The sequence below is a fragment of the Sciurus vulgaris genome (genome assembly GCF_902686455.1).
Source record: "Sciurus vulgaris genome assembly, chromosome: 8".
Lineage (NCBI taxonomy): Eukaryota > Metazoa > Chordata > Mammalia > Rodentia > Sciuridae > Sciurus > Sciurus vulgaris.
Window position 1 is genome coordinate 65,003,209 of NC_136468.1, and position 14,118 is coordinate 65,017,326.

The 14,118-nt window shown below is 37.9% G+C and overlaps 1 protein-coding gene across 1 annotated transcript in view; it reads left to right on the forward strand.

Annotated features, from left to right (window-relative positions):
• GSAP (gamma-secretase activating protein) overlaps positions 1-14,118 on the forward strand; it is a 107,772-nt gene that overhangs the window by 19,489 nt on the left and 74,165 nt on the right. Inside the window, exons 4-6 of the mRNA XM_079150253.1 lie at positions 6,259-6,328; positions 6,637-6,690; positions 12,778-12,866. Coding sequence (XP_079006379.1) covers positions 6,259-6,328; positions 6,637-6,690; positions 12,778-12,866 — 213 coding nt within the window. The remainder of the gene's footprint in view (positions 1-6,258; positions 6,329-6,636; positions 6,691-12,777; positions 12,867-14,118) is intronic.

Consider the following 14,118-nt stretch of genomic DNA (forward strand, 5'->3'; position numbering starts at 1 on the left):
TAGGCTTCCAATATTTTGCTTTGTTAATTCTCTGGTCTTTTTCCTTCCTCCACCCCTTTCATCCACACACATTCATTTATTCACTGATCCAACAAATACGCATTCAGTGTTTCCTCTCAGAGCTTCTGGAGACCCAGCAGTGACCAAGACAAATCTTGTTACAATACACAGTCTTGGGATAGATGCAGATAATAAAATCTCATGTGTTAGTGCAATTCTTAGCTTAATTTCTATGTGCTATGAATTCTAAGATGACTTGAGAGAAGACATCGTAGCCTTCCATGGTGGTGGGTATTATTATCTTTTGTGGATGTATTTCTCTCTCTGCTAAGGCTGTGAGTGCTTGACAGTGAGTAGCATTTTGCATACCAATGTGTTTCATCCCTGCTTCATTCAGCTTACTGCCTTATAAGCCATAGTAATTCAGTGAAGGGTTTTTACTGAATTGACAGTGATAGGTTCCTTCCACCGTGGTTGCTTTTCAAATGTTTTCCAGTGACCACACTTCCTTGGATTTCAAAATATGGAGATGATTCTAGAAAATAAATCAGTTAAAGGATAAATTAATGAGAAATTTAACTAGCTTTTATAAATAGGCAAGTCTTGCTCCTAAACCATAGTTACTGACTTGGTCCACTTTCTGCTGCTCTAACAGAATGTTTGAGATTTGGTAACTTATAAAGAACAGAGGTTTGGTTCTTATATTTCTGGATGCTGGGAAGTCCAAGAATGAGTAGTCCATATCTTGTAAGGGTCTTCTTGCTACATCATCTAATGACAGAAGGTAGAAGTATGATAGTGAGAGGGTAGAGGGGACTGAGCTTGCTTTTATCATAAACCCATTCAGTGATAGGTAACCCAAAACTAGTCCATTGAAGAGGGCAAATCCCTCATTACCTAATGATCTTTTGTTAGGTCTCACCTCCCAACACAGTTGCAGTGGGGTTAAGTTTCAAACACATGAATTTTGGGAGACACATTGAAACAATAACAGTTGCTAAGCTCTCTTTTCCCATCCCTTCTACATACTCAAAAGTCTTACAACCCACTTATTTTTTATTGGCTCTTTGGTTTTATTGAAGGAATGAATTTGTATGCCAAGTCTAATTGGGATTTAAATTTTTAAGTACTATGTTTTGCCTTGGAAATGTGCTTCCAAGAGAAAGATGGTGCTTTTTCTTGGTGAGAGAGCTTAGTGCCTGAGTCTTGAAGCAAGTTTGCTTTCTTTCTTTCTCTCCTTCCTTCCTTCCTTCCTTCCTTCCTTCCTTCCTTCCTTCCTTCCCTCCCTCCCTCCTTCCTTCCTTCCTTCCTTCCTTCCTTCTTTTCTTCCTTCCTTCTTTTCTTTCTTTCCCCCAAATTAGTACAGTTTGCCCAGTTTTTCCCAGTTATTAAGTCTCGTGCAGTTAGGCATAATACTAAATATTGATAAAAAATAAATTAATAATATAATAGGAAATTGACATTGGTAGAGTGTACATGTATAGTTTTATGTCATTTTATATGTAAATCTATGTGTAGATTCCTGAAATTGCTGCTGCAATCAAGATACAGAACTGTTCAATCACCCCGAAGATCTGTGTCTGTTGACATTTTACCAGTTTGAGTGAAATGTGACATTTTACACTTGTCTCCTATTAAGCTCATTCAGTGTCCTTAAACTGAGTGCATTTAAAGTTGTATTCACTACTTTTATACATTTTTAAAGATCTATATCAGATGATACACTTTTTGCCTTTATTTCCAACTATAATTTAGAAAACACAAGGGAAGGAAAGTCAATTATGTTTCACCCATATTTTTGTGCTTCTCATTCATTCTTCTTTTCCAATTTTCTAAGATTCCTTTCAGAAATAATTTCCTTTCTTTTTCAAGAACATGTTGAGCTATTATCTTAGGGTAGGTAGCCAATGACAAATTCTTACATTTTCCTTCATTTGAGAATGTCTGTCTTTGATTCCTAAAGGATAATTTTTCCAGTAATAGAATGCCGCATGACAATTCTTTTTCTTCATCTCTTGAAAAATATATCACTTCCTTCTGCCTTCCATAGTTTCTTTTGAGAAATCTGTTATCTTTCAAATTGTTTTTCTGTTAGGCTTAAGTTGTCATTTTTATTTTCTGATTGCTTAAAAATATTTTTCTTTGTCCTTCATTTTCTGAAGATTGATTTGAATGTTTCTGGATTTGTTTAGATTTTTCCTCTTGGGGTTTGCTACTTGAATCTGCTGTCTTTTGCCTGATTGGGAACATTTTCAGTGACCAGCCATTATTTCTTTTTTCTTTTAATTTTTAAATCTGTTCTTTTTAGATATATATGACAGTAAAATGTATTTTGACATGTTATACAAACATGGAGTATAACTTACTCTAATTAGGATCCCATTCTTGTGTTTGTACACGATCTGGAGTTTCACTGGTGGTGTATTCACATATGAAGAACATAGGAAAATTATGTCTGATTCACTTTACTTCTTTCCTTTTTCCATCATTCCTCCCTTTCCTTCATTCCCCTTTGTCTAATCCAATGAATATTTATTCTTCCCTCCCCCTGCTTATTGTGTGTTAGCATCAGCATATTAGAACATTTGCCCTTTGTTTTTTTGGGACTGGCTTATTTCACTTAGCATGATAGTCTCCAGGTTCATCCATTTTACCAGCAAAATCATAAAGTTATTCTTTTTATGGCTGAATAATATTCCATTGTATATATATATATATATTTTTTTCTTTATCCATTCATCTGTTGAAGGACACTTTGGTTGACTCCATAGCTTAACTATTTTGAATTGAGCTGCTATAAACATTGATGTGGCTGTGTCATTGTAGTATGACCTGCCAGGATTTCTTCAAATACTTTTTAAAGTCCCACCTTTTTTTCCTCTTTTATGGACTTGAATTGTATGATTGTTAGATCTTTTGTTTTAGTCTCACAGATCTGAGGTTCTGTTCTCTTTTCCCATAGTTTATTTTCTGTCTGTTGTGCAGATTAGTTAATTTGTATTGTTTTATCTTTACATTCATTGATCCTCCTGTTCCCTCTGCTAGTATGTTGTATTTATCTACTGAGGTATTAAAGCATTATAATGATGGCTGCTTTAAAATCTTTGTCAGAGAATTCCAATACCTCTGTCATCTTGGTGCTTGTGCCTATTGTTGACTTCTCATTCAAGTTGAAAATTTCCTTATTCTTGGCATGATGCATGGTTTTCCATGTGTCTCAGCCATTTTGAGCATTATGTATAAGAATCCATATCTTATTGAAATTTTCTGTATTTCCTCTGAAGGGGTTCTTGCTGGAGAATGAAGGCACAACCTCACTGCTGCTAGGTAGGGGTGAAGGTCCAGATTCCTCACTTGGCCTCTTTTGATACCCAATTGAGAGGCGTTGCTAGACAGAGGCAGGATTTCAGGCTGCTCTCTAGGCTTCTACTGATATCTTAGCCGGGGATCAGGGAGTGACACTTAGGTAGGCGGAGGTCTCATTGTCACTGGGTGGTAGTAAAAGTTTTGACTTGCCATTCAGTCACTTCTGACACTACTCAGTGAAGAAGGGGAAGGGGTGCTTCCTCACTGTTAGGTCTGGGTGGAGTCCAGAATGCCCACATAACTTCATGACACTCTTGGTGGGAGGAGGCTCATTTCTATCAAGTGGAGATAAAAGTATTTATTTCCTATTTGATCTTTTCTGATAGAAATATGGCAGGAAAGGGAGTGGTGCCTTGTTATAGCTGGGTAAAGGTGGAAGTTTAGTCTCCTCACTCAGCCTTTGCTGGTAGAAGTAGGAGTGGGACTGCCTTTTCTCCCATGGTGTTTGGTTAGAGTAGGATGGGTATAGTCTAAAGATTTTCTGCCTGGCAAGGTTTTCCCTTTCCTGTTTCTTGGCTGGAGATAATGGGTGTGTGTTTCTGCCTGCTCTTGTCAGCATTTCTGTTGTGTTCTCTCCTTTAGCTTCCAGTCTAGGATATAAGACACAAAAACTGACTGCTCTTATTCTTTGGGACCTGAGGTCTCTAGAGGATCTGTGGCTACTTTCTTCCTCCATCTCCTCCTTTTGTGGGGCTGGAGATTGGATCCAGGGCCTCATGCATGCTAGGAAAATGATCTACTACTGAACTACAACTCCAGTTCTTGCTTTCTTTTCTCTACTTTTTGGTCTTCCTTGGTTTCTTCTGGATAAAATGTATTTTTCCTACAATAGGAAAAATAGGGAAAAATGTGTCTACTCCACCTTGGTCTGGATCTCTCTTGAATGATCTCTCTTTGCCATGGCCAAATGGAAAACAATATGTTATGTATACTTAGGCAGGTTCCCAAATTTTTGCTTCCTTCCTTCTGCACCCCCTACCTCCTCTCTGTTTTATGCAGGCCTACCCTTTTAGTTTGGTGATGGGTAAATGAGGTTGGGACTACTGTGGCTGTGAGGAATAGAACTTGGAACTTCATTGCATGAAGGTTAAAACTGTATTGAACCCAGACAGCCAAAAGAATGGTTATTTCCAGTTCTGGATCAAGCCAATGCTGAAGCCATATATCCTACTTTATTCAATTCCATGCCCCACTATGTAGTTGTCTTTTTGCATAAGCTAGGTTAGGGAAGAGTTTTTGATGCTCATAATGGAAGAATTCAATATTTGCATACCTTTTGACCTACAAATTCTACATTGAGGTATGATTCTACAGAAATACCTGTATGGGCTTACAAAGATGTATGAGAGGAAGTACATTGGATCATTATAATACCTGAAAGTGGGAGGTAAACCAAGTGGATATCAGTAAGTTCTTGGGACCTCAATATGACCATTAAAATGTTAAGAAGTCTATAAATGTATACTGGCACAGAAGGCTCTCCAAAACATTGTTACACACACAAAAAAAAGCACATTGTAAGGATAATGCATTCCATTTACATTTTTAAAAACTTAAAGCTATGAAATGTAAGGGCATAATATGTTGAAAATACTTTTTAAAAATTGGGAAGGTTTAGGCTGGGGTTGTGGCTCAGTGGTAGAGCACTCACCTGGCAAATGTGAAGCACTGGGTTTGATTCTCAGCACCGCATATAAATAAATACAGGTCTATCAACAACTAAAACTATATTTTAAAAAAACTGGGAAGGCAAATTATAAACATGCTTCCTTTGGGATGGGAGTTGGGATTGACTAGTAAAATGCAAGAATTTAGCTGACTTGGTCGTGTTTGCATCTTTTAAACACTGAGACTATGTTCATGTGTTTTGTAGTTAAAAGGCTAAAACGTTAAAAACTATCTACATGATCTTTCTTTCTTATACATTAGAATCCCTTGGAGCAAGAATCAAAGAAATCCAGAATTTATCCCAGGAATTCACTGTTTTCTTATTAACTCAGTTCATCTTTTGGGTTTCCTGAATTCTCCAGCATTTTTCACAATTTTTGGCTGTGCACTCCAGTGTGCCGGTGCTTTTTCAGTCTACAAGTGCTAATTGCCTTCTAAATACTTCTGCTGTTCACTGCTTTTCTCAGCCTGGTCTCTCCTGAGGTCTAAGACTTCTTTGTTCCCTTATCTTCTCGGTGAACTTTAAAAGAGTTTGCTAATGTACTGCAGGTGTCTCCAGTTCCTCAATCTGCACATATCATCCTCCTTCTGCATGACTGTTTTCATTTCCTTTAATGGAATCTTTTGATATTTTGAACAATTCAAACAGCAATAAGAAAAAGATTATAGACAGTTTCTTTGCTAATTCTCTAAATATGAATTGTGCTGTGACAGTCCCTGAGAATAACTAATGACATCATGGTCAGTTGTGTATTTGATAAAAACTTTACTTAATAATTATAATATTAACATTTGAGTACTTATTATGTGTGGTACACATTGTACTAAAGACTTCATTTGTTATTTCTCACGAGCCTCCTAACAATCATATGAGATAGGTATTGTGATTCCTATGTTATTGATGGGGGGATACATTGAATAATTTGTCCAAAGTGACACAGCTTGCAAGTGACAGTTACAATTTGAACATGAGTCTAGTTTGGCTCTAATGTCTGTGTTTGGTTATCTCATGGCTAAGTTTCAGTGCCAAATATGGCCTAAAATAGCAAACTTTTCTTTAAAAATAAGGCAAAATGTCTCAGTATAGATAAACTAATTCATTGAGTGTTCTTTAGTGAAATATTTAACCATAATACTTGACATAAAGCTCAGTAGGGATCTGTCATACTACTGTTATTTGATATAAAACTTAAAATTAAAAAGAGAAAACTTTTGTTTTAATAGCATTTGTATACCTTTGAGAAAGACTTGCAAGTTGTCAGTTGCTCCGTCAACAGTGAAAGAACTTTACTTGGTAAGTCAATCTCTCTTATTGCTACATATCAAGAACTAAACTACTTCTTCTAAAAGTTTTAAAGTATTGGATTTTAGAATATTTGATTATTCCATTACAATTACTTCTGGGAAAGAAATGTTCTTCGGAAATTATTTTTGAAATTAAGAATCTGAAGGGCATACCTACAAAAAAAGAATCCTTTGCATTCTACTTTAATGTTCCACTGACAGATCCTTTAAACTCTGATTTACTTCAGATAAAAAATGGTAAACTTTAACAAGATACTACACAGATCAATTGCTAATGGGGTTTTCTTTCTCCATCAGCTGCAAGTTTAGTTCAATCTACTGAAGAAGGTAGAAGGAATGAGCTTCAACCAGGTAATGTAATTATGCTTCTCTGGATATATTGGTAGATGATTTATTGGACGCAGTTAAATACTAAGCATCTTTAGAAAAACTTTGTCTTAGAATGAAAAGGCAGTGATCATTTAAGCATGAACAAGACTTTAAGACTTTTTTAATTTTTCAAGTAAACATGAAAGTACAGAAAATAATTAAACAGTAAATAGCAAAAGTATTAAGATGATAATTAGCACCTGAAGGCTAGATGCTGCAACAACAGTAGAACCCTATGGTCAGCAGCTGTTGAAAACGGTTGGGAAAGTCACAAATATCATTTTAAAAATTTCTGATTGAGTATTGACTCTTACCTAGCACATTGTGAATAGCCTACCAATACAAAATAAAAAAAATCAATTCTCATTTATCAAGGCCCACTGAGTACTTTATTAGCCATGTGACCCTCATCTTTTAAATTTAACATTTTGTGCCATTTGTCTGTCTATAACTCAACAGTATTGAGTAACAGTATTGAGAACCCCACAGAAACCAGGAAACATTTTCTCTCTTTTATGGGAGGCAGAAAAGAGTTTAAGAGCTATAGAGACTAGTTGTGTGGTGTAAATCCCCCATGGGAGACTTTACAGGGGAAGTCACTACTCTAGCATTTTGTTGTCATGTGGGACTGTAAATCCAGTCGGGTCATCTTTTCAATTTAAGAGAAGCCTAGATTTTTACATTTAAAAAATACAATATGTAAAAGTTGGCTCAAGTGTTTTTGAAATCCTGCCCAGGCAGTTACCACCACCTGTGGGTTGGACCAAGTGTGTGGACTACCACCTTTCAATCTCTGGTCTAGTGGATCTCATTTCAATCCCTTATTGTTGTGATCCCAGGTGCTTTCCATCTGGTCTATATATTTGGCATTTAAATTTCTTTTTTTGTTAGCTTAGTTCCACTTGGATGCATTCTCCTGTGTTTGAATCTGATCGAAAAACCCTTTATATCTGTTTTCCATATGAGGCCTGTGAAGAATCCTGGGCTTCTCATGACATACGCTCCCCGCCCAGAGGCTGCTTTGAGAGGCAAGAGCACCAGAGTTGAGTCTGGATGGGCCCTTCTTGGAGTGCTCAGCAGAAGAGTTTATGGCAGAGCTGGGTGCAGTAGCACACGCCTGTAATCCCAGTGACTCGGCAGGATAATTGCTGGTTCAAAGCCAGCTTCAGCAAAAAGTGAGGTGCTAAGCAACTCAGTGAGAGTTTGTCTGTAAATAAAATACAAATAGGGCTGGGAATGTGGATCAGTGGTTCGGTGCCCCTGAGTTCAATTCCCAGTACCAGGGGAAAAAAAAAAAAAAAAAAAAAAGAACCTTATGGCAGGTGTTGGTGGGCAGGAGCTTTCCCTGAAATCTCATTGTTTTCATCACCCTTTCCTCTCCCTTGCCATGATATACTGAGAACTCGCTTCTGTGCCATGCCTCCTTTAGGTAGTTCCCTAGCACTCTCTGCTCCCCTTAGAATTGGATGCAAAGCTCACTTCAGAGGAGAAGAAACTGGACTAACTTAAGCAGAATGTGATCTAGAACATTGGTGTCCTGACCCCTAAAACCGGGATCTGGCATCCCCTTTGGCTGAGAAAGGAATGGCCTCTCTGCTTGGGGTTCTTGAGGTGGTGAGCCTGGGAATCTATATACAACCTTGGATTTGCTCCCTGTGTCTCCCAGGTCTTCTCATTCCTTTTAGCCTTTGACATGTTTTTTTACTCTGGTAAGCCAAGCTATAACAGTATTTTCTACTTTGTGTTTATCTATGCATGATTGTCATGCAGAACAATAATTATTAGTGACTATATATGCTATAAAACATACTTTCAGATCAAATTTAAAATTTTATTTGATAAAACAGCAAATTCTATACAGATATGCTTGCTCAGTCTTTTAAGCTTGCACCTATAATTAGATTATCTACCTATATCTTTAAAAATATTAGAATGAATATTGTTAGTTATTGTATTGGGTATCTCACAGCTTCACTTAGCTTACCTTTCATGCTGACCACGGGGGTGAGAACTTGACAGTGCCTCGCCTCAACTGCTCTGCCTACCTCTTACTTTCTGCCTGGGGCCTTTGGGAAAATTTTGTTATTATCTATACTTGTCAGCCAGGAAATATGGTTGGAAACAATACACAGTAGGGCAACTCATGATCAGTGGGGATCAAGGAACTAACTGGGGCTAAGTGTTCCCCATTTCCATCCCAAGAATGTGTAATTCTGAGGTGCCCCCCCAAGCATACTCAGTTTGAAATGCCTCATAAATATGGTGGAGAAGTGAGGTAGGAATTTGAATGAGTCTGAAGTTCAGCTGAGAGTCTGGGGCTGGAGATAGAAGTAATCAGTGTTCATCATGGGAAGGTTTCATTTTGGTTAAATTTTAGAAATGATGTAACCACAAAGCATTATAGAGGCTGTTATGATGTTTTGTCCTTTGGATGGATATTTTCAAAAGAATTAATCTTTCCATAAATGACCTTGTAAGTCATTTGATTAAAGCCAGACTGTGGAACCAACCTAGATGCCCTTCAATTGATGAGTGGATAAAGAAACTGGTATATATATACAATGGAATATTACTCAGTCATAAAGAATGATAAAATTATGGCATTTGGATGCAAATGGATGAAATTGTAGAATATCATGCTAAGTGAGATAAGCCAATCTCAAAAAGCCAAAGGACGAATGATATCGCTAATAAGTGGATGATAACACATAATGGGGGGGAGGGAAGGGTTAGTATTAGGGTTAGAGTTAGGGTTAGGGAGGGGGGCAAGTATAGAGGAAGGAAGGACTGTATAGAGGGAAGAGGGGGGTGGAAGGGGTGGGGGGAAGGGAAAAAATAACAGAATGAATCAAACAACATTGCTCTATGTAAATTTATGATTACACAAATGGTATGCCTTTACACCACGTACAAACAGAGAAACAACGTGTGTCCCATTTATTTACAATAAAAAAAATATATATATTTATGGTTTGCTACAGGTGTTGCTTAACAGTTACTTACAACGAGATTATATTTTCCATTGCAAAAGAGACAAATTGTAACTTTTTTAGAGTTCCTCCATCCACATACTTTACAAGGCATTTTTTATCAATAGTGCTTCTCTCCTTGGCTGTGACCATACAGAGATAATATTTTATTTAGAAGATGGCTTTTCCTAGGAAGCCAGGCTCAAGCTGTCCTCCACACTGTCCTCTGTGGAGTAGCATTTGCCACAGTGCTGCCAGAGGGCAGCAACTGGGGTGACCACGTGTTGGGGTCCCACCGACTCCTGGAGACCCTTGCCCCATGAGGGGCAGTGAAGAGATCCAGATGCCTCAGAGTGTGGTTCAGTTCAGGACCTGCACTAACTGGATCTCTACCGACTCTCCCAACCTGGTCACCATCTCTCAAGAGGCACCCTCTCCTGCATCAGACCAGGTTCTTCTGCCACCTTCCTCCCTCTCATGTTATGCCTGTTCCTGGGCTTTCATCTTGCTGTGTCCCTGAACATCCATATCCTGCCTGGTACATGTTTCCCTTCTGTGATGCCCTCCCAGGCTCCACTGATATCTTGATTTCTCTACATTCTTAACACAAGTTTAGCACTTCATGGAATGGTAGGCTTTTTATGACTTAAAGTGGTTATAGAAATAGTCTGTTTCTGTAGTCTTTTATTTTAATAACAAGGTATTATGGTGTAGAAAAACTTGGCGATATGTTGAAAAGTATGTTACATTAGTGGCGGAGCCAAGATTAGAAACGATGTCTCCAGAATTCTAATCCAGAATGCTTCCTGCTTCCCTGTGAAGCAGTGCTTCACTGCTCCTGAGGGAGATTCCTGTGTGCAAAGGTTTGCTCTTAAAATTATGCCAGTTACATTAATTAAATGTCTGGACTGCACTAAGGAAGGAGAAAATTAGTAGAGAAAAATACTTCTGTTCTTGAAGATTCTCCTATTTTGAAGATAATAAAATTTAGCTGATTATTTTATTTGAGCATAAATTCTAAAAGGGACAAATATGAGTTGATTATTTTTCCAGTGAAAAAGTTTCTTCAGTCTTCCACACCAATTTTTTTCCCCACTTGGAATATATGAACTTTTAGGGCAAGAGATAAGATAGTGACATGTCAGCTTATCCTATTTAATAATTTAGTTACACACATTTAAAATATTGATAGGGAGATTTGCCCTCACCCCACTCTCCCCTTTCACAGGACATTTCTATTCTGCTTTTCTTTTTGTGAATATCTTTGACATCAGTGGGACCATGTTTTGAATCATCAAGCACATTCCCAAGGCACCTCACTTTTGCCTCTGTCCCAATTATGGGGAATATGACCCTGTTGAACTGGTGTACACACCTGTCACTAGGATTTTTATCCTGAGCTACAAGTACTCTTTTGCCCTACATTTGGTTTTTAGTCTACAGTTATAGATTTGTGATTCCACATAACTCACTTGTTCTCTTGGTTTTTCAAGTGACCTTTGAGACATGTTAATAGAATGATTCATCCTCATAATTGTTAGGTCAGATCCCAGAAGTTATTTTACATTCTTTACCTTTTTTTAATCAGCGCTGTCATGTTACTTAAATATTGAAAATTGGTATTGATTTCCAGGCTACTGTACCATTCCCAGATTGTACATTATTATTCGAAATAAAGTCTTTGAGAGAACACCTGATCTTTATTAGAGACTTAAGAACTCAAATACAAGGCAACACTTTGTTTTCTGAGGGTTAGTTATGGGGGAGGGGGACCTTTGACCTAAATTTGGATATCTGTGGTAAACCCCTTCCCGCCTGTGCTCTTGGACTTCCTCCTAATTGCTGTGTTTTATGACATTTCTCAGATGTGACACTGAGGCCCTAAGAGGGCCATTATCACTGAGGGAAACCCAGGCTGTCCTACTGATAGGTGCTGTCAGCTATGAATATGTTTGTGCATCAGAAATAACTTTATGCTTTCATACACAATATTCACCATTGTGCTACAGAATTGGAGTGGCACTGGGTTGTGCTTATTTGGACTTAGAAGCCTAGGGGACCTGTGAAGCTATGTTAAAAATAGCTGAGGACAATCCCGAAAAAAACCAAAAGCCTTATGTTTTCTCCGATATGCGATGCTAATTCACAATGAGGGTCTTGGCTAAGGAAGAATAGAGTTACTTAACAATAGGTGGAGGGGAGTGAAAAGAGGGGAGGGGTATGGGGGTAGGAAGAAGGTGGAATGATCAGACATTATTACTTTATGTACAACTGGTGGGATTCTATATCATGTATAACCAGAAGAATGAGAAATTATACTCCATTATATATGATGTATCAAAGTGTATTCTACTGTCATGTATAATTAATTAAAACAAAAATTTTTAAAAAATGACTGAGGCTGAGGGAACTTGTTCCTTTCTCTGTGCACATTGTTCTGTGATGTTTTCTCTGTTTTGAAGCCCCCTTCCTCCCCAGCCCCTACATGCTGGGAATCAAACCCAGGGCCTCACAACTGCTGGGCACTAAGCTACACCACCCCTGAAACCTACTTTGGGTTACAAAGGGTAAAAGTAAACTTTAAGAAAATTCCTTTTCTTTAAGGAATAGCTAATGTAATAGGAAACACAGTTACATTTTCAAAATCCAGATGTACCTATATGCAAATCTTAGACTCACAATCATTTGGGGAGGGAATGATACTGTTAGAATCCTGTTTGTTAGGCACTGGCATCCGTTGCTGGTGAGGGTTCAAAGTAACTTCATCTTCTATCTCAGAAACCACTGGTGTCTGCTGCTGTTTACAGGGATGGTCAAAGACTTCCCTTTTGACATTTACATTTTTTGAGCATCCTATGATTCTCATAATAAAACAGTCCTTTGCCACACTGATTGCTCTTTTGTGGTCCTGGAGTTACACATTATCCCTGAAGTGTGGAATTGGAGATAGAATTACAGTTTATTTCACCTCAAGGGACTTTGATGGTGGGAGAATTACTGTGTGGTGTAATAGGATTCAGGAATTCCTCTTCCTACTTGTTTTGGAAAAGATAATGTGATTTTCTAATGTTTACTTCTAAAAGCCTTCTTTTCTCTGTAGGATCAAAGTGCTTAACTTTGCTGGTTGAAATCCACCCTGTTAACAATGTGAAGGTTCTAAAAGCAGTGGATAGCTATATTTGGGTACAGGTAAGTAAGCTTGTTATTTATCACTTATCTCATTAAAAAAAGTATGAAACCCAGTGGAAAAATATTTACAAGGTGCTTTCACATACATTATCACATTCAATCCTCAAAGCAATCTTGTAGATGGATACAGCTGGAAGCACCAGCTCTTCCTTTGCAAATGTGGAATTTAAGAACTCAAGTGTAGTTTCTCTGATTCTGCTACACCAGGACTTGACTGATTGTAAGGCAATATTTTTTACATGATAAAACACTGGATATTAAAACACATTTATGGTAAGCATTAAACGTTTATTTGCCCAGTGCTGTGGTGCATGCCTGTAATCCCAGCAACTGGGAAACCTGAGGCAGGTAGATAGCAAGTTCAAGGCCTGCCTTAGCCTTTTAGATCCTTTCTCAAAATAAAAATAAACAGGGTTGGGAATGTAGTTCAGAGGTAGGGTGCCCCTAGGTTAAATCCCTAGTAATTCACACACACACACACACACACACACACACACACACACACACACACACACACGGTAATCACATGGTCAACAGACTAATTATCTATGACTAAGTGACTTTATCAATTCCATGGATAGATACAGAAGCATTTTGTGTATGATGTCAGGTGGATTACTATCTTCCTTATTTGCAGATTCCATATTTGCAAATTCTTCTTGCTAAAATTGATTTGTAACTCAATATTAACAGTCAAGGCGCTTTCCCTGTCATTTGCAGATATGCTGAGTAATGAGAAAAATTCGAGTCACCTGAGGTACACGTCCCCAGCTGAGGCTGAACAAGGACAGCTTTGCCTTGTTTTGGTTCTCATGCTGTAATTAAGGGGTGGCTTCACTATCTAGTGCCATGTTATTTTAATTTTTTGTGCTTTCATTGGTGATTTCTCTGGTTTAAATGACCCTCCAGCGTATTGTTGGGAGTGTGCTGTCTAGTGTTCCTAGGGGCAGGAAGGCTGTGATGTGCCTTTACAGAGAAAATATGTGTGTTGTTGAGGTAAGTTTCATTCTGGCATGAGTCGTAGTGCTCTTGACCCTGAGCTCGATGTTAGTGAAGCAACAATATATATATTATGTAAGGTATCTTTTAAATAGAAATATGTAAAACCAGGTTATGTATTATCTGTTGACAAAAGTGTTATGAACAGAGGATCATAGTAACCTAGTCTTGTTTTTGCCCCAGGGAAGGTTAGTATACAGTAGACAGTGTTTTGGTGACTTTATGGAACATGGTTGTCATGGATAACAAAAAT